This window comes from Podarcis liolepis, assembly GCF_965112155.1.
Source record: "Podarcis liolepis genome assembly, chromosome: 1".
Classification (NCBI taxonomy): Eukaryota; Metazoa; Chordata; class Lepidosauria; order Squamata; family Lacertidae; genus Podarcis; species Podarcis liolepis.
Genome location: NC_139554.1, coordinates 71,909,162 through 71,928,862, shown reverse-complemented (window position 1 = coordinate 71,928,862; position 19,701 = coordinate 71,909,162). Strand labels below are relative to the sequence as shown.

Here is a 19,701-nt window from a genome sequence, read left to right as displayed (position 1 = left end):
GAACAAAATCTGGCCTCCAAGTTTGGAGGACTAGCTGATTAGTTTGAGATATAGCTTGCATGGTTAAATTGACCAATATGATTCAGTTCAAAAAGGGTAGGCACAACTATGATTGTTTTGTTTAAAAATGGATTCTTCATCATCTGTGACAAGGCACAAATAAACTTAAATCTGTATGCTTTTTTCGATTCTCTAAGATCTTTATTTACTACGTTAAACATAACCAACTTTTCCTCTCCTTTTTTGCTGTTTTGTTCTGTTTATACATTGTTTAAAAAAAACAAAGAAAATAAAGCAACTTTAGAACAGCAGTCATCACAATGAATAGGGCTGAAAGCAAAAAATGCAGGAAATTCCTGTGCACATATAAACGTTTTGTACATATTATGGAGCTCTTTAGCACCTGGCCTGGGGCTTTTTAAAGTATTTGTAGAGGTGAAATAGGTTCATTGGAGAGCTTAAGGGCTAACAGTGCAATCCTTTTCATGTCTGCCCCCAAGCAAGCCCCACTGAGTTCAATTAAACTTACGTATTCCTAGGTCAGTTTTGGCTTACCGCCTAAAACATTAGTTAACCTGAAATGGATTTTACAGTAAAAAAAAGTGAGTTGGCTTTCAAAATTCCTATTTGGAGAGTAAAAATATTGGTACAAGTTTATAGACATTGTGACAAACCCTTAACTAAAGTATTTGAAGATAGAGATTTGTGCACTTTATTCTTTAAAGGAAGAGTGGGGGAAAGCCAAAAATCTCATTTGCTAAACTCCAGACAAATTGCTGTCCATGTTTATATTACTTTTTAGAGTTCCTTTAGAAGAAACATGCAGTTATAGCCTTCAAATAACTTGCATATCTCTCATTTTTAGGAAGATGATGACAGTACACCTGTAGATTTGATGAAGCATCTTTATCATGTAGAAAAGCTTTTCAGAGAAAGCATTCAAAGGTAACCACTGTCATAATATCCTTTGTATTGAAATGAATTACCTCCAAGTTGTCAGTATATTTCTTTTTCAAATGCATATAGTAATATAATCATTGTTCGTTTCAGTCAGTCTCTTGAAGAGCTGTTGGAAGCTTATCATAATCAAGTCGATAAACTACTTAAGAATGAGGTAAGCATTATATCTTGCTGCACTAAACTTACTTCTATGGTAATAAAAAAAATTCTTCCAGTAGCGCCTTAGAGACCAACTAAGTTTGTTATTGGTATGACCTTTCATGTGCATGCACACTTCTTCAGATACACTGAAACAGAAGTCACCAGACCCTTATATATAGTGAGAGGGTGGGGAGGGGTATTACTCAGAAGGGTGGTGAGAATGGGTGATTAGCTGATAGGTGTGGTAAACCTGTTGATGACTGTTAACGACTGCAATTGGTCTTACAGGAAAAAGCAAGGGGTGAGATGGCTAAAAATATTTTTTAGCGGATGGCGCTGTGGTCTAAACCACAGAGCCTAGGGCTTTCCAAGCAGATGGTCGGCGGTTCGAATCCCCGCAACGGGGTGAGCTCCTGTTGCTCGGTCCCTGCTCCTGCCAACCTAGCAGTTCAAAAGCACGTCAAAGTGCAAGTAGATAACTAGGTACCGTTCCGGCGGGAAGGTAAATGCCATTTCCGTGTGCTGCTCTGGTTTGCCAGAAGTGGCTTAGTCATGCTGGCCACATCACCCAGAAGCTGTATGCCAGCTCCCTCGGCCAGTAAAGTGAGATGAGCGCCGCAACCTCAGAGTCGTCCGCGACTGGACCTAATGGTCAGGGGTCCCTTTACCTTTAATAGTAGTAGAACTGGACTATTGCAGCTTTCCCCAAATCTGCTAAGTCTCACCACCATGGTCCATACTTCCCCATGTCCACATTTCTCCACATTAAAAACAAATAATGGTGCTCATGTGTATTTTTCAGAGTACAAATGAGAATCCATATAGATCTTAATAAGGGGCTATACACCCTTTGCTGGACAGGGATAGCTTGGCTGCTGTGAGTCTTGTGTTCGTACCCACACAATTGGACTCCTAATTCAGGACTCTGTCATGTGCTTTTCTCACCAGAACCAGACTAAAGCTGTAGATCATATCATTAAATCTGTTCGGAAAATTTGCTATACATTGGATGGGGTAGAGACTCCTGCAATTACAACATCTGTAAAGAAGCTAAGAAGAGCAGTTAACCTTCCAAGGAGTGCGAGTCCTGAGGTAATTGGTTTGCCATGTTTTGTGCTGTGTACATGCTTTGTGAGATATAAGGAACATTTACTCCCATCCCTCGCATTACCTGCAGACACGTTGATAGGGCAAATTTGGGAAAGACAGGTTTTTGTTTCACTAGCCAAGAAGCATGGCGTGAGGTAAATGGAAAATGTCTCTTCTTTATTCTTTTGAGGAGGGGGGAGGAAAACTATTTGTTTTGGAGCAGGTGAATTTTGTCCTTCTGCAATTACAGCCTTTGAAGAGACTTGGGGCAGTGATAGTGATGACGTTCCTCCTCCCATATCCAATTCTGTACTTTTACAGTGGAGGGTAAGAGGACAGAGAGAACTGTGGCATTTACAGTAGGTGACAAGAAACCCATATTTTGCCTCTACAGAAGTAAAGAAAGAAAGAACTATTATGAAGTTTTCATAGGATAGTTTTAACAATCGGTTGGATACCTGAATACCGTATTTTTCGCTCCATAAGACGCACTTTTTTCCTCTTAAAAACTAAGGGGAAATGTCTGTGTGTCTTACGGAGCGAATGTGTGGTCCCTGGGGTTGGGGAAACCCGGGCTTCCCCCGCCAGCCTCGACAAGCTTTGGAAGCAGCGGGAAGGCTGCGTGCAGCCTGTCCGCTTCTCCCTGAGCTGCTCTTTGGGGCTGGGGGGGGACTCTGGCTTCCCCCGCCAGCCCTGGGAGCAGCGGGCAGGCTGCGCGCAGATGCCCCGCACTCCTGAGCAGCTCTGGGGTAGCCCGTGAAACCTCCGCAGGGCTGCGGGATGAAGGCTCCCCGCTGCCCTGCAGAGGCTTCGCGGGCTACCCCAGAAGCCAGAACAGCTAGAGAGAGCGCTGCGCAGTGCTCCCTCTAGCTGTTTTAGCTTCTGCCTTAGCAGCACAATGCCTCCACAGGGCAGCGGGGAGCCTTCATCCCTGGCTTTTGCGGGGGGTGGGGGAAGGGACAGAGCGCGGCTCTCTCACTTCCCCCACCTCCCGCAAAAGTGCCCAAGAGCCGTGCTCCCTTTAAAGAGCCACGTGGAGTGTGTGTGTGGCTCTTGGGGGGCTTTTCCTCCTCGGGGAAAAGTCTGCAAGCACTGCACACACGCTCCACGTAGCTTGTGAAAGGGAGCGCTGGGCAGAGCCTGGGATGCATACAGGCTCTGCTCAGCACTCCCTTTAAATAATATTTTTTTTCTTGAATTCCCCCTCTAAAAACTAGGTGCGCCTTATGGTCAGGTGTGCCTTATGGAGTGAAAAATATGGTAACTTTCATTTATAGTATAGCGTAACCAAGGGTTTTCACATATGTGAGGTTTGTGTTTTCCATATATTATTGCACAGGTGTCTTTAACATCTTCTGATGAGACTAGCAAGAATGCAGTTGGTAAGTACAAAACTTGAATCTAATTTTGTCTTTAATGTTTGTTTTAATGGTTACCTTCCTAAAGCAAAATGTTTCATTTTAGGTGCCTTGCAACTTGAAAACCCTCTGCAAACGAGCATAGATCAGCTGACCTCAGCAGTATATGCTCTTCTTCAACTCCACTTGAACTCGTGCAGCAGTCCCTTAAACACTCCAAAGATTCAGAAAAGCACTAAAGAAGCATGGACTGCCACAGAGCACCTCCAGTTCACAATATTTGCAGCTCACGGAATCCTTAGTAGCTGGGTCTCTGTGTGAGTAACTAAAGCAAAACGCACCTTTTACCCCAGTGCGCATGCACAACAATGTTTTGATTCATCATAATGTTTGTCTCCCTTTTACAGTTATGAAAAATACTATTTGGTTTGTTCTCTTACCCACAATGGAAGAGATCTTTTCAAACCTGTGCAGTCCAAGAAGGTTGGCACTTATAAGAATTTCTTCTATTTGATTAAATGGGATGAATTGTAAGTGGTGATTTTTTATTTATCTGACTCATAAAAATATTATGGTCTCTCAGAGCAGTAGCTATCACATCCCCTGAGATTGTTAATTAATGCTACTGATTCCGTCAGACCACATTGTTAACAATGTCTTTCATTTTCTATGCTCTGTCAGTGCATGAAATTCTGAATAGTTTACCAGGTCCTTCAGCGTAATTTGCATAGATCCTCCCAACTTTTCAAGATAGAAATAACTAAAAATAAAATTGGTGTTGTTCTACTCTTCAGTTATTAATGTATTCAGCTGGTGAAGAAAACAAGGAAGGAAGCTTGCAAGCCCAGGTCCCACCCCCAGTAATGCCTTGGGGATCAAGCTGCTTCCCACACAATGGAAATCCCTATACAGAACTGGGAATTTCCTCATGTGGGAAACTATGAGGAATCATGTGTGAAGCTGATAGCATATGAGACATGTGCATACAACCAAGTAGGCATGTGCTTTTTCCCAGATGGCAAACAATTTCTTACACCAAAGTGATGGATGTTGGAAATAGCCATCACCATATTAAAAGCATGGCTTTACAAAAGTCAGTTGATTATTCCCGTTCCATTTCTCATCATGCTTCTAATGACTCCGTTTCTTTTGTCACTAATGTTTATAAATATTGCATAAAATATTTTGTCCATGTAAGAGGGGTTTCTGTTGAAGTATGGTGAGGGTTAGTGAGATTTGCAATAGTGCAATTGTCTACATTTAGTTGGCAATGGAGAATAAAGCACTGTTTTAGCAATGGGGGAACTACGTATTGATCTTCTTGAACATATGATATATTTTTAAAGCATAGTAGTCAGTAATTCCTAACGATTCTATTTCCTTGTTTTACAGAATAATTTTTCCTATACAGATCTCTCAGTTGCCATTAGAATCCATCTTATGCCTTACCCTCTTTGGAATATTAAATCAAAATGGTGGTAGTTCACCAGATTCCAATAAACAGAGAAAAGGCCCTGAAATGTTGGGTCAAGTTTCCTTACCTCTTTTTGATTTTAGGCGGTGAGTATTCAAAATGTCTTCTGTGGCAAATAGTATAGTTTTGTTAGAGAGAGGTTACCAATTTTAATCCAAAGAAAATAGAGTTGAACCTAAGAAAATGAAAAGAGAAATGCATTATATAGGTGGGATGGACTCTAGATAACAGTCACCTCCTATTTTGAATAATATATTTTAAATACGTTTATTCTTTGGAGGGGTGAAGTGATAGGCTGGCTCCAAGTTAAGGATTGTGATACTTTTGAATACTGAGTGGTATTGATTGCAGCCCTGCATATGGACTGATTAAATCCCTGATTCATAAGATTTCAGCTATTAAGGTTTTATCACCCTAGAAATTCCACTATGTGTACGAAATTCTCTAGGTTCCCAGTACATTGTCCAACCAAATGTAGTTGGAAAGCAGTTCCCATCATCCTTGACCACTGGCCATGGTGGCTAAGGTTAATAGGTGTTGGGGCCCTCCAGATGTTTTTGGTACTACATGTTAACAACCGCAGAGTGAACTTAAGGAATACTGCAGGTACAGCCTTTTTTCAAGTGGGCACTAGAACACAGTCAAGTTGGTTGTCATCCTCCACTTGCTAGAAGGCAGGGAAAAACATTACCACTTCAAAATAACCTGTAGATTACTCCTGTCTTGGAGTGGCAGTTTGTTTTTCTAGCCTTGCTTGAAGCAGACCTGATTTTGCTGGTGCTCTTCTGCCCCAGTCTTTTCTGGCTCATTGTGTGTGCGATCTGTGATATTCTAAGTGTAGTGAGTGATTCTCTGTTGTTGTCCCTCCCCACGCCACCCCCTGAGGCCTTTTCCTCAGCATTTGTGTCTTTCATTCTGAGCCATTTCCCCCTCAGTGTCTGTCTTTCTTTGTTTTTCCATTAATTGTACAGCTGATTCTTCTCTCTCTCCCTTCCAATTCTTTCCTTTGTCACCAAATTGTACAGTTGGCTATCTATTGCCTCAACCCCAAGTAGGGAGCTTCCTTACTTATTAATTGTAATTTTCTTACCTGGGTTCAACCTTCAATTCCTTTCTCTAATTATCCCTCCTGAATTAATTCAGTTTAACTCTTGAATGTATGCATGAGGCAGCAGCATTGTCACTGTGAGCATCCTGCACGACTGTGTTCTTCTCTAGGGTAGCTGTCCCGACGGATGGGCGACATCCTCAGCAATTCCACTCTAAGATGTAGATTGCCTTCATAAAACATCTTTCAACTTCTTTAAGGTTGCTGTGTTTGTGGCAGATGCATCTGTGGACACAGCCCATTTGTGTCGCATGCTATGGCAGCGGAAATAGTAGCAAGACGCATTGTGTGAGAAAACTGATCCCAACTAGACTGATCTTAGCAACAGATTCTTTTGATGGCAGGGAGCTTGTGGGAGATGACAATTCATTAGGTGACATTCTCATAGAGATGGATAAAAAGAAGACAGTGCCATAAGACTTCTGAAAATTATCTTTATAAGCATATGGAAAATTATCTTTATAAGCCTGATGATGCTGAAGTATATAAATCAGGTCTTGGATGATTCTATGAACAAAACTTGTTTTTTCTTCCTAGTAATAACTGCTTAAGTTGGCTCCTTATTTGATTTAACAAGCAAATTTTGTCCTCACATTCCAACTGCTATCATTTTGTAACTGATAGTTCTTTCTCTGCACAGAGCACTAAATTCTTCTTGGTTTTGTGTCTGTAGAACGTTGACTTGTGGAACAAAACTTTTACACCTTTGGACACCTCCCACAAACCTTGTCCCTGGAGCGGTCCATAAAAAAGGAAATTTAATGGAAAGAATAGTATTGCAGGTAATGCTAGTTCCCTCTTAATTGCTTTTAAAAGCTTTTATACCCTATGCAGAATTATTTGAGTAGTAATAAATGATCCCTTCACAATCTCATCTTCTTTAATCCACAATGAAAATTTGAGTGCTGTATCTCGTCATTACTTGGACTCATTTTGCAAAACCGTGAGAGGATATATCTGCCCTTTTTCTGCTTTAGCCTTTTTGTATATGGCTGTGCAGTCCATGCACATACAAAAGAGTAAAATAACTGCAGAGTGATGAAGAAATATGAAAACTTCTGTGACATAGCTTGCCTCTGAGGGTTTAGACTTAAAGGTCTCTGTCTGAGGGATTTGCACATTACAAGTTCTTATACACACAACCCTTTTTTTGGTGCAAGGGTGAGTGTTTAATGCAGTTTATCATCCTGATAAGCATGCTGGGAAATGATTGCACGGATCACATTCTCAGTATCCTGTAACTGCAAAAATATACATAGATCCTTGTACTTGAGTATGGACCTTTGCATCCCAAAGTGTGATGCATAATGTCTGGCCTATACATACAATGTAATGAGATGGTGTAGTAGAGGCAGACTGTAGTACTTCAAACTGCTGGCAGCCATAATACTTTTGAATGTGCCCCTATGTAAAAACAAAAACTAAAAAAAATATAACAGAAAGTTAGAACCTCTCTTCTTAGTACTTCAGTTACTTGTAATAACTTCTAGGGAACATTTTAAAATGGGCTTCTCCACTTGTAGCTTCATTTGGTCGATTTTGCATTCTAAGGTCCGCTTTACACATCACAGTAAAGCTATTTTTAATGGTCTGGGCACATAACACCAATCCTGGCCTGACTGCACCGGCTGCCAATTAGTTTCCAGGCCTAATTCAAAGTGCTGGTTTTGGTCTACAGAGCCTTATGCAGCTCAGGACCACAATACCTCAAGGATTGTCTCTTCCCATATAAACTGATCCAGACCCTGCCGTCATCATCTGAGGCCTTTTTTCATGGTCTCCCTCCTTGGGAGGTCTGGAGGGTGGCAATATGAGAACAGGATAATTCAATGGTGGCTCTCACTTGTTGAATGCTCTCCTCAGGGAGGTCTGCCTGGTGCCCTCATTACATAGATTTAGGCACTAGGCATTTCTTTTTACCAGGCCTTTGGCTCTTAATTATCTGTGGTGTCCTTGAGTGGGTGGGGCATTTTAATCCAGTGTTTTAAAAATAGTTTGTCTTTGAGATCCCCCCCGATGCCAATTTTAATGTATATATTTGTTTATATATTGTAAGTCACATTTTGCAATGACAAACGTCATATGGAAACTTTATTATTATATACTATATGTATTATTTGTGAGAACACTTCACACTAAATGTTCCTTTATGGTCTGTGGCTTTGATGTTTTGTTACTTTATTGTGAGGGGAAAGAGGACAAAAAGTGGGTGCTGGAAATGAGGTCATAATTAGGATGTAGAAGTTGTTCTCTTAGTTGCCATGTCATAGTTTGCGTCAATAATAAGTTTACTTTTTAAATTTTTCAGATTGATTTCCCTTCCTTATCATTTGATATTGTATACAAAATTCCTCAAGCTGCAAACAGTACCACATGTCATTCCATAGAAACATTGGAAAAAGATTCAAGAGAGCGTCTTCTTTCCATTCTTTCCAAGGAGGGTACACTTGGGTATGTTGCATTGCGTTAAACGTGGTTAGTCATCATGGTGCCCTCCAAATGTTTTGGAATTCATATCTCATCAGCTTCAGTTAGTACGGCCAATATTCAGAGATTATGGGAGTTTTAATCCACAATACATGAAGGACTTCACTTTGGTTATTCTTAATATTAAGAGTAGTGGTTTGCCTTTCTACATAATTATCCTACAGTCACCTTTTAATTTAATATGCATGATCAAAATGTTGCACTTTATTAGGATGTTGAGTTTCTCTGTCTTCTAGTTTACAAGTCCTGACAAAATTATCTTCATGTAGACGTAGATGCAGAACAATACTGTATTTCCACACATTTGAATCTCACGTCTAAATCTTTCCTCTTTTGTGTGCGAGACAACTTGAAACCTGACATTCTTTACAGAAAATACTCATCAGAATACCATAAAGCATGCTGCCCATCTGTATATTGTCATATGTGGCAATCATCCCTGCATTTATTTTTGTTTTTTATACAGCTTGTATTTTGACTGGATTTTTGGTGATCTGGGGAAATATTGTCTTTTTATCGTCCTGTTTGCAAGAAATAAGTGGCAAAAAGCTGGGAGATAGTTGTTAGTGCCTCCCTGAAGGAAAATTGCTTCTTGCCCATTTGAAGTGAGGGATGATTTACCTTTTTATGTCAATATGTGTAGATTGTGTTGATCCTGATTAGACACATCACAATCATTCCCTTTTTAGGGAAGCTGACTGAAGATGTGATACAGTATATTTCCAGGCGTTGCAGATTCAGATGTCTTTTCAGTATTTCAGTAATCTCTGTCCAGAGGTCAACATGTTAAATTTCCCGGGTGATTATCCTGGACCTCAAAGCTCCTCCTCTTAATCTTTTTGAGTCTGCAGAGCCTGTTGACATATAGTACCACAGAATAATAGAAGGGTTATTCCATGTCAAATGATCCAGGGACTTTTACCTTACAATTTCATATTGCTTTCATTTTCAGTTTCCTAAAAGTAATATAAGAGAAGCTACCTGATCTCAGTTTTTAATTTTTTATCTCCTTCTGTTTTTGAGTTATGAGCGTTTGAAATTTCAAAAAATTGACAATTTTGGCCTTGCTGGACTACATAAAAACCTTAAAATCTCAGCCCAGGACTGAAACCCACCCTACCCATGATGTCAAGGCCAGGGCTTGGGCAAAGCCCACTTAAGCAGTTTCCAAAGTTCTGTTGGGAGCCTTTGAAATGCTTCACAGAGTAGGGTGCAAAGGATGGCAATCCTGTTGGGTTGTGTGTGTGTTCCTGGTCTGGGTGTCCCATCCCCCCCCCATTCATTTCAAGACTTTTCTCCTTTGAGATTGGGACTTCAAAGCAGCAAATCCCCTGACTTCATTTGTGGCATCAAGTGATTGTCAGATTTGACTCGTGAGGCAGATCCTAATAATGATATGGCCTTTGGAGTCAAAAGTGTTGCCGGGGACTGGAAAAAATTGAACCTCTGCTGCAGTGGATCTTCTCTCTGACTAAACATAGGAATATAATAAGGTTTACTTGCTGACTTTTTATGGGGAATACAGTACTTTTTAGCGGTATATGGAACAACCTTTTTAATTTCATTTGTGACAGAGTGTGAAAAGCAATGGTGCATTAGCACTAAAGTCTCCTAGCATGACTTCAACTCAAAAGCCTTGCTTTACCGTTCTGACTGTAGCAGCATTTTTCTGCTTGGGCCTTTTGCAACAGTAGAGTATAATACAGTGGTACCTCTGGTTGCGAACGGGATCCGTTCCAGAGGCCCGTTCGCAACATGAAAAGAGCGCAACCCGCAGTGGTGTGTCTGTGCACGGGCGGATCGCAATTTGCTGCTTCTGCGCATGCGCTTAACGTCATTTTGCACATGCGCGAGCGGCAAAACCTGGAAGTAACCCTTTCTGATACTTCAGGGTCACCGCGGGACGTAATCTGAAAGAACGTAACATGAAGCGGACGTAACCAGAGGTACCACTGTATTGTGTTCTGCATGTCCTAAACTTTGCGGCTGTTTTCTTCCCAAGGGGCATGCATTAATGACGGCTGTGATAATCATAAATATACTGTCATGAACTAATAAAAACGTTTTGTCTTTCTTTCTTTCTTTCTTTCTTTCTTTCTTTCTTTCTTTCTTTCTTTCTTTCTGTAGATTGTCTAGAAAGGATAAAGCATTTTTGTGGGAGAAGAGACATTATTGCCATACAGAGGCAAGCAGCCTTCCAAAGATATTGGCCAGTGCACCAAACTGGGATATGACAAATCTGTCTGAAATATATTTGCTGCTTCAGCAGTGGCCTCCCTTACCTCCTCTGACTGCATTAGAATTGCTGGACTCCAAGTAAGTAACAAGTTCTGAACTATGTTGTGCTATTCTCTTCTTCAAGTGAGAAGTGCAAGTCACATTCATAATTCATTAACTAACTCTGCAGCCACACAAATGTGTCCTTGGAGATTGCAGATGATTAAATGTGCATCTTGCAAGGCTTAGGGTTATAAATTGCTTTTTTTTTTTTAGTAGGCTTATAGCCTGATTACAGTGGTGCTGTGCCAGTTCATAAGTGGGATGGAACGTGGTAGTCACCTCAGCAGAACATTACAGTGTTAATGTTGACATTGGAAGAATGTTATATAGTTTTGCAGGCAGATTCCCAATTAAGAATATCCCTTATTGGTACAATCAAGTGTTTCCTGTTGTGTTATACTGTATGTACTGATTTAGAGAGTCACAGAATGACAGTGCATTCTGAGAAACATTTCAACAGTCCCCATAAGGAGGCGAGGCTGTAAATTCTCAAGACAATTTTCTTTGTTCCCTTGCGGATTATAGCACATTTTATATATACCGAGAACTGGTTTAGATTCTTCATTAATAAAAATAATTATTTATTCCAAAAACCACCAGGGAAGTATGCGCTTGTCAAAGTTAAACGAAACGCTGTTTGTTACAGATGTTATGCTTTGTAGCTTTGCAGATCAGGAAGTAAGAACAAGAGCTGTGCAGTGGATTGAGGCAATTAGTGATGATGAACTTGCTGACTTTCTTCCCCAGTTTGTGCAGGTGAGATGAATGACACATTTAAATATCTTGAAAGCGAGGGGGTAGGGAGCTTGGCATTTACTAATTGCACACAAAAAATATGGATCATTTTGACGTTTTGAAAGTGTAGCATTTAGATACAGTGTTATTTAGTCCAATAAATTCAAACTATGGTTTGTAATTTACCTGGTGTGATTGGCAGTTGCTTTTAAAAGACAAACTGGACCTCCCACCTTTTTTCCTAACCATTTCCATGCATTCCTGGTTGCTTTTGATACCCCTTTAATATAGACACCCTCCTTCCTTCTTGGCAAGGGCCAGAGAGAAGGGAATACTGAAGGATTAATGCCAGGCGAGGCTGTGTGCATACAATACTGGAGAAATATTTCCAAGGCTGCAATGGAACTCAGTTCTTTGGTTCCTATCTAAAATGATGAGAGTGAGCCTGCCCAAATGCTAAGATCATTTGAGACCATTTTCAGTGCCTCCTCCCCACAGCTTCTGAAATAAGGCACACAGTGACTGAAGAGAAGCCTTAAAAGTGGTTAATTGTTGCTGATCACAGATTTTATTGTTACAGATAGGTAGCCGTGTTGGTCTGCCATAGTCAAAATAAAAAAAATCCTTCCAGTAGCACCTTAAAGACCAACTCAGTTAGTTCTTGGTATGAGCTTTCGTGTGCATGCACACTTCTTCAGATACACAGATTTTATTGTGTATGCTAGTTGTTGATTGCCCATTTGCTTATAAGCCAGTATAAATTTTGTTTTATACTTAAAATTCATGTTTTGTAAGTAGTTCTATTTTTCATTGTTATAGGAGGTGTCAAACAAAAGGGCACATATTCTAAATAAGTACATATTTTCTGAATGAATAGTAATTTAATCTGTGCTGAATAGCTTAACATACCCAGGAATATGGTTATGGACATAGTCTCCCCCTTAAAATATCTGTAAAACTACATGTGTCTGGTTGTAGTAAGCCACCTACAGTTGTGTTCATTGAGTATTACAACTATATTTTATACTAGTTCACTGTAGCCCCTCAAATAGACAGCTGCTTTAATAACTATGTTGGTTAAAACTTGATCTCTCTTATATATTTAGGCACTAAAATTTGAAACCTATCTGGACAACGCTCTAGTCAGATTCCTTTTGGCCCGAGCATTAGGAAATATTCGAATAGCACACTATTTATATTGGTAAGAAGATCTACGTTCTTTTTGTTATCAGATTTTTGTTCTAAGATTTTATATTCCCAGACTTTAGTTAGTCTGAGAATATAAAGTATATTATTATTATTATTATTATTATTATAGATCACAGTTCCTTATAGCGTAGAAAAATACCTGCTGCCACCACTGGAAATATTTTTAATTACGTGTTCTGAAAAACCAGGAGTGTACTTACTTTATGATGCCCTGGGCTGCTTCTTTCTTTTCCAGCAGGCTAACTTATATTGTAAAGTACCACATTTTACATCAGCCTTTCTCATACTAGTGCAGTTAGTTCATCATTCTGTATCCTAAGCAAGATGATGCTTCATAATGAAAACCCACGCACAAAGGGTAACAAAACGATAACACCAATTTAACCTCAAATGTAATGTTCCACTGCAAATGTAGTGGAAGTAGCATGGCCCTGAACCCAGAGATGAAAAGTAGTTAATCTATAACAACACTTTCTCTAAAAGTCATTGATAGGAGTCTTCTGTGGAAGCTGAGGACCCTTTTATGCAGTACTAGAGAGAGCATCTTAACTTTTAATTCTCATTTCCTTGCCCAATCCATGGCATGTTTACTCTGGTGTAATTCCCACTGCCTACACTGGAGCTTACTTCCTTGTATTTAGGATTGTAGCCTCTCTCCCTTCACACCTTTTCTTGCATTGCTTGTGTTGTATGTGTCAACTAATACTGTGTTCTGTGGCACTTTATAATCTAGTTACTGCAGCAGAAAATTTAGTAGCCTATGGAGGGTGTGCATGTGTGCAGTTTGTGAAGAAAACTAATCTAATATGTAATATTTCAGGTTACTGAAGGATGCCTTGCATGATATCAAACATGGTGTAAGGTATGAGCATATCCTTGGTGCCTTCCTTTCAGTCTGTGGCAAAGGATTGAGAGAAGAGCTGGAAAAGCAGACAAAATTGGTTCAGATTCTGGGAACCGTAGCCGAAAAAGTAAAACAAGCAAGTGGATCTTCCAGACAGGTTTGTTACATTAGGAATATATATTTGTATGTGTATTGCTAATTAAAATCACTTCTTAATCCAGGTAAATTTTAACCTTGTACTGTTCATTAACAGATTGTCTTACAAAGCGGAATGGAGCGTGTTCAGTCCATTTTCTTAAAAAACAAATGCCGTTTGCCTCTCAGTCCCAGCCTTGTAGCTAAAGATCTGAATGTCAAGGTATGGTGTGTGTCTAGATTTCTAATCCAATATAATATGTATGTACTCACATCTAGTAATACATGCAAGAATAACCAGCAGGAAAGAGCAAAACTGTTTGGCGGGCATAGGGCAAATGACTTGAAACTGTAAATGATTAAAACCATTGTTGGATGAGACGAAAGGTCAATCAGTCCAGTTTCTAATATTAGCCAGACAAGTCCCTCTGGGAAGTTCACAGAATGGCATGAAGTCAAGCACTCCTCCCTTTATCTCCCTAGGATATGGCACTTGGAATCATGTTGCCTCTGTATATAGAAGTTCCAGTAATAACCAGAAGACAGAACCTAAAATTCTCTGTATGGGAATTTTCGGCACAGATTTTGAAAGTGCTAAAGAAAATAAGACCACCATAATTAGAAATACGCATACAGTGTTTGCATAATCTCATCTTGACTTCAGTGCTTTGTGAAATTTGTAGACAAATACAGTCATACCTTGGAAATCGAACCGAATCCATTCTGGAAGTCTGTTTGACTTTCAAAACATTCGGGAACCAAGGCGCGGCTTCCAAGACAGGAAACTCCTGCAGCCAACCAGAAGCTGCAATGGATGTTCAGGTTCCAAATAACGTTCGCAAACCGGAACAATAACTTCCAGGTTTGCAGCGTTGGGGAACCAAAATGTTTGTCTCGCAAGGCGTTCGACTTCCAAGGTACGACTGTACCGAGGTACCATTGTACTAAACTGTCAAATAAATTTGCGTAGGTGCACAGCTGTAGGCAGAAACAGGAAGTTGTTGAAGCCATACTCCTTTGCAAGTCCCCCCCCCCCATGCATTCGTGAGCGCAGGGTAAAGCTTTTTTTTTTTAATAAAAAAAAGATACATTGCTAATAAGATACAAAATAAGTAACAATAAAAGGAGGAAGAATGAACAATATAGATAAATATGTATAGTAAATGCAAGCAGATTTTTTATTTAAAAAGCTTTATAATACTGTTGGAACATACTTTGCTATTTTTATAATGAGGCACTAGGGTTAGATGATACAATTCACATCTCTGTAAATCTGTGATCCTCACTTCATCAATATGGCCATGAGAAATAACAAAAAAATACTGCTTTTAAGTTGGGCTTCCGTATCCTTTGTGGTTCCCTTATTTGCTAGTTTAGCAAAATTAACTATAATATTTTCTTGTAAGGATAGTTGGAGCTCTTTGGTTGCCTTTGTATTGCTAGTTAGTTTGCTGTTGCAGTAATTAATGTAAATTGTATTTTGCAGGCATGTTCCTACTTCAGTTCTAATGCAGTACCTCTTAAACTTGCTCTGGTGAATGCAGATCCCTTGGGAGAAGAAATTAATGTCATGTTTAAGGTACAGTTTTTCAGCATGTGTTTGACAGACATATTTTTGTGGTAACATAAATTTGATAAATCTTTTAAAACTAGTTAGCTTTATGATACATACCTATGGCATGTATGGCTATTGCAGTAAAGTAATTGGGTGGGGGGCACCAATACAGCTACTTGCCAAGGGACCCTAGGTATGCCTCTGAAGGAGATATACCGGTAGATGGCAACGAAGCCCTGAGCACAGAATGCTGTTCTCTGAGTTTCTGAGGTTTTTCCAGGCCTTGCCCATTCATCTTCAAATAAGAAGTACTGAATTTTCTAGCCAAACATCCATTTCTGGTCTTGTGTAGAAATGTAGTTGACTATGCACACCCCAGCTTATGACACATGTCCTGTTGAAAGTCATTCTCTCTATTTGCATCCTTACTTTTGTTCTAGGTTGGAGAGGATCTGCGTCAAGACATGTTGGCGCTGCAAATGATAAAAATTATGGACAAGATCTGGTTACAGGAAGGACTGGACCTGCGGATGGTTATCTTCAAGTGCCTTTCAACTGGCAAAGATAGAGGTGCGAACCGTTCGTAGTTCCCAGAGCATAATGCCTTCCATGCCATCTAGATTTTGGTCTGCTTTTCGTGTCTGTTCCTAGTGGGAACACAGCTTTAGCATGATTGCTCTAAAGCCTATGCCTCAAAAGTATGTCTGCATTTGCAGAGCAAGCTAGAGAAGCACCTTGCAAGTGTAGTAGTAGCATCTTTGGGGGATGACATAAACAGAGCTATCTGATATAAAGCACCCTCCTGCAGTTTCAGCTGTGTTTGAAATCAGTTGGATAAAGTGTTAACATGGATGTAAAGGAAATTCTATCCCATATGAAGAAATCTCAAATATATGATTGGAGAGGAGATCTAAAAATTGTAAGGATTCTGCTGCTAGCAGCTTTTAAGTCTAAAACTGTTAACATCTTTTTGGTTATCTACAAAGTATTGATTTGATTTAAAGATCAATTTGAATGAGCACGGATACAAATATTTCATGTCATGCAACATTATTTGTCAGCAGGCACTTTGGATTCACAGAAGAATTTCTTTAAAATGTTTGAAGTTAAGACTTAATTAAACCCATTCTAGAAATAGAGTACAAATCCTGTATGTCTGACAGTAAATATTTTTTTGCTTATTGGATTTAAGGTTTGGTGGAGCTTGTTCCAGCTTCAGATACACTTAGGAAAATTCAAGTAGAGTATGGAGTGACAGGGTCCTTTAAAGATAAGCCCCTTGCAGAATGGCTAAGAAAATACAACCCTACAGAAGAAGAATATGAAAAGGTAACTTTAATATGCAACTGATTGAAATTCATGAGGAAAGAACAGATGCTGGGGAAACACACATGGAGCCAAGCCACCTCTCCTCCTCCCTGCCCCCTGACTTTTCCTTTGCACACCAAGGATTACTGTCTTGAGTCCTGCTTCCCTCTTTCCTTAGAAGAGCCCTACTGTGTCAGTCAGAAGTTTATCTAGTTCAGCAACCTGCTTCTTGCAGTGGATAGTCAGATGTCTTTATGTTTTTCATAAGCTTTACATTGTTTTAAAGTATATTTTATGTAACCCATTAAGAAGACCATTCAGTGAGCGGGAGGCTATAAGTAAATATGGCTTCAGAACATGAACTGATTATGATATGTAAACTGCTCTGTGATGTTTGGATGAAGGTATACACACACACACACACACACACACACACACACACACACACGTTATGAGATGTAGAGTAATCGTTGCTATTGAGAAAAGGACATAGCTCAGTGGGAGGGCACATATATTGCATACATAAAGTCCAGCTTCAACCTCTGACATCAGAAGCAGAGATAATGACGTCAATGTTTAGATCCTAGTAAATAGCTTCTGTCTGAACTAGATGGACAAGGATGTTACTTAAGGCAAACTTTATTTTCTTGAGGAAAAAATGGTTAGTAGGCTTAGCTTAATTTTTAAAACTAAGATGCTAAATATTTATTCTAGCATTTATTTATTTTAAAAGGAAACTATTCTATTGTGCCTTGGGGTGGTCACTTTGGTGCTGCTAATGCAGCAGTTTGACTTCACCCCCAGAGGCACATTCTATTGTCTCTCGAGGCAGATGGATGCCAACCAACTAACCAACCAGATTCTGTTGTGATGTTTAGAAAGTCCTGTTGAAGTACATAACAGGTTTTTTAAAGCAAATATTACATATTGGAAAGAAAAGGAAGATCTACAGTAACTTTATTACAGTGGTACCTCGGGTTACATACGCTTCAGGTTACAAACTCTGCTAACCCAGAAATATTACCTCGGGTTAAGAACTTTGCTTCAGGATGAGAACAGAAATCGTGTTCCAGCGGCGCGGCAGCAGCAGGAGACCCCATTAGCTAAAGTGGTGCTTCAGGTTAAGAACAGTTTCAGGTTAAGAACAGACCTCCAGAACGAATTAAGTTCTTAACTTGAGGTACCACTGTACTATATTACTTTGATACTTTTTATTCTAATTTTAGTGCAATTTTTTCGTTACACTTCCTAATTGCGCATGTTTCCTATTAATTTGTAGAAGCCATTTTACTGTGTGCCTTAGTACGTTTTTAACTTTTCAGGTTTTCTCTCCCCTAACCCTTCTTAACACTGCTAAAACCTACTTGCAACACCTGACACAAGATGGTGCTTACTCTTTTCCAGTTGATCATATTACCCTATTAACTTCTCAAAAATTAAGCAAAACTTAATACAATCCTTAAAAGTCCCTAATCATGTTCTATTTGAGTGACTGGCAGTTCTGCTACCACGCTTGACTTATATATGATAAACCACAGGAGTATTCTCCAAGTAGTAAATTAGTAGTGAATTAGATTGAATCTAACTTCACATTTATTTTTCCTTATACTAGGCTTCTGAAAACTTCATATATTCTTGTGCTGGGTGTTGTGTGGCCACCTATGTCCTAGGTATCTGTGACCGTCACAATGACAACATCATGCTTCGAAGTACAGGACATACATTCCATATTGATTTTGGAAAGTTTTTGGGCCATGCACAGATGTTTGGGAGCTTTAAGAGGTATGATTTCAAAGTAAAATTTGAGGCTTCACTATACAGCTAACTTTACAGCTATAGTAATAAATGGTCTTGAAAAGATCGATAGCTTTCTGTGGCAGTATGCTCTGTTAGCTGTAACTTTTCTTCCAAAATAATGTTAAATATGACAATGTATGATTGCCATACAGACTCTGCACCTGATAAATAGAGCTACATTGATCTTATTTCGACCTATGAAAATATACAAAGAAGGGAAGGGGGCTGTGGGCCACTGATACACTCTGAACCATTTGCTTACAGCAGTTGCTTCCTTCTCCATTTTGCACAATTTGCAGAGTTCCTGTGAAATTCCCTCAAGTTAGAAGTTTAGAAAATGAAATTTCAGTACTTAAAAATCTGTATTTGATTTATCTCTTCTTTCTAAAGGGATCGGGCTCCTTTTGTGCTGACATCAGATATGGCCTACGTTATCAACGGTGGTGAAAAACCTACCATCCGTTTCCAGTTGTTCGTAGATCTCTGCTGCCAGGCTTATAACTTGATAAGGAAACGAGCCAACCTTTTTCTTAACCTCCTATCACTGGTAATAGTTTTTGTATTGTTGGAGGTTTCGCTAAATAAGGCAAGAGGCTTCCTCTCCTCCTGCAACCTCTGTTCCAGACTGTCCCTCAATCTTCAGGGCATATTTTGGAAAAAGGGGGTGCAGGATGCTGAAGCAGAGAGGAGAGGATGAGGAAGTTCTGTTTCTGGGAGGGGAGGTCAGTTGTGCACGTGGGCTTGTAACCTTTGGATGTTTTCAAGTGAATGGTTCTTGTGCTTAAAGACTACTACGTAGTGTTAAGTGCAGGAAACTGCAGATTAAATTTATGTCATAATGACTGCAGTAATAAAACCTGGAAATGCTATTTTAAAATATAGTACTGGTTTGGGTTTGGTTTGGTTTGGTTTGGTTTGGTTTGGTTTGGTTTGGCTGTACCAGTGAATAATTGATCTTCTCCATTTTTAAAACATATCTGTTCACTCTATAGATGCTCTCTTCTGGATTACCAGAACTTACTGGAGTTCAAGACTTGAAATATGTCCAGGATGCTCTTCAACCCCAAACTACAGATGCTGAAGCTACAATTTTCTTTACAAGGTACTACTTTTTTCCTTTTTACAAAAACCTTATTTATGCATGTTCATCAGTTTTAATAAAGTAGGTGTGATCAATTCTGTGATCTATGAAAATAGTTTTCCTTTTTACTCCAATTAAGC

The 19,701-nt window shown here is 39.5% G+C and overlaps 1 protein-coding gene across 2 annotated transcripts in view; it reads left to right on the top strand.

Annotated features, from left to right (window-relative positions):
* The window catches only part of PIK3C2A (phosphatidylinositol-4-phosphate 3-kinase catalytic subunit type 2 alpha), a 46,284-nt gene that overhangs the window by 17,023 nt on the left and 9,560 nt on the right, over positions 1 to 19,701 (top strand). For both annotated transcript variants that reach the window (XM_083490141.1, XM_083490140.1), the window contains exons 7-26: positions 866 to 945; positions 1,051 to 1,114; positions 2,050 to 2,193; positions 3,530 to 3,572; positions 3,655 to 3,865; positions 3,956 to 4,078; positions 4,941 to 5,108; positions 6,804 to 6,912; positions 8,439 to 8,581; positions 10,745 to 10,933; positions 11,560 to 11,653; positions 12,739 to 12,833; positions 13,662 to 13,842; positions 13,939 to 14,043; positions 15,307 to 15,399; positions 15,816 to 15,945; positions 16,568 to 16,704; positions 18,296 to 18,465; positions 18,871 to 19,027; positions 19,473 to 19,582. In XM_083490141.1, coding sequence (XP_083346267.1) covers positions 866 to 945; positions 1,051 to 1,114; positions 2,050 to 2,193; positions 3,530 to 3,572; positions 3,655 to 3,865; positions 3,956 to 4,078; positions 4,941 to 5,108; positions 6,804 to 6,912; positions 8,439 to 8,581; positions 10,745 to 10,933; positions 11,560 to 11,653; positions 12,739 to 12,833; positions 13,662 to 13,842; positions 13,939 to 14,043; positions 15,307 to 15,399; positions 15,816 to 15,945; positions 16,568 to 16,704; positions 18,296 to 18,465; positions 18,871 to 19,027; positions 19,473 to 19,582 — 2,546 coding nt within the window. The remainder of the gene's footprint in view (positions 1 to 865; positions 946 to 1,050; positions 1,115 to 2,049; positions 2,194 to 3,529; positions 3,573 to 3,654; positions 3,866 to 3,955; positions 4,079 to 4,940; positions 5,109 to 6,803; positions 6,913 to 8,438; positions 8,582 to 10,744; positions 10,934 to 11,559; positions 11,654 to 12,738; positions 12,834 to 13,661; positions 13,843 to 13,938; positions 14,044 to 15,306; positions 15,400 to 15,815; positions 15,946 to 16,567; positions 16,705 to 18,295; positions 18,466 to 18,870; positions 19,028 to 19,472; positions 19,583 to 19,701) is intronic.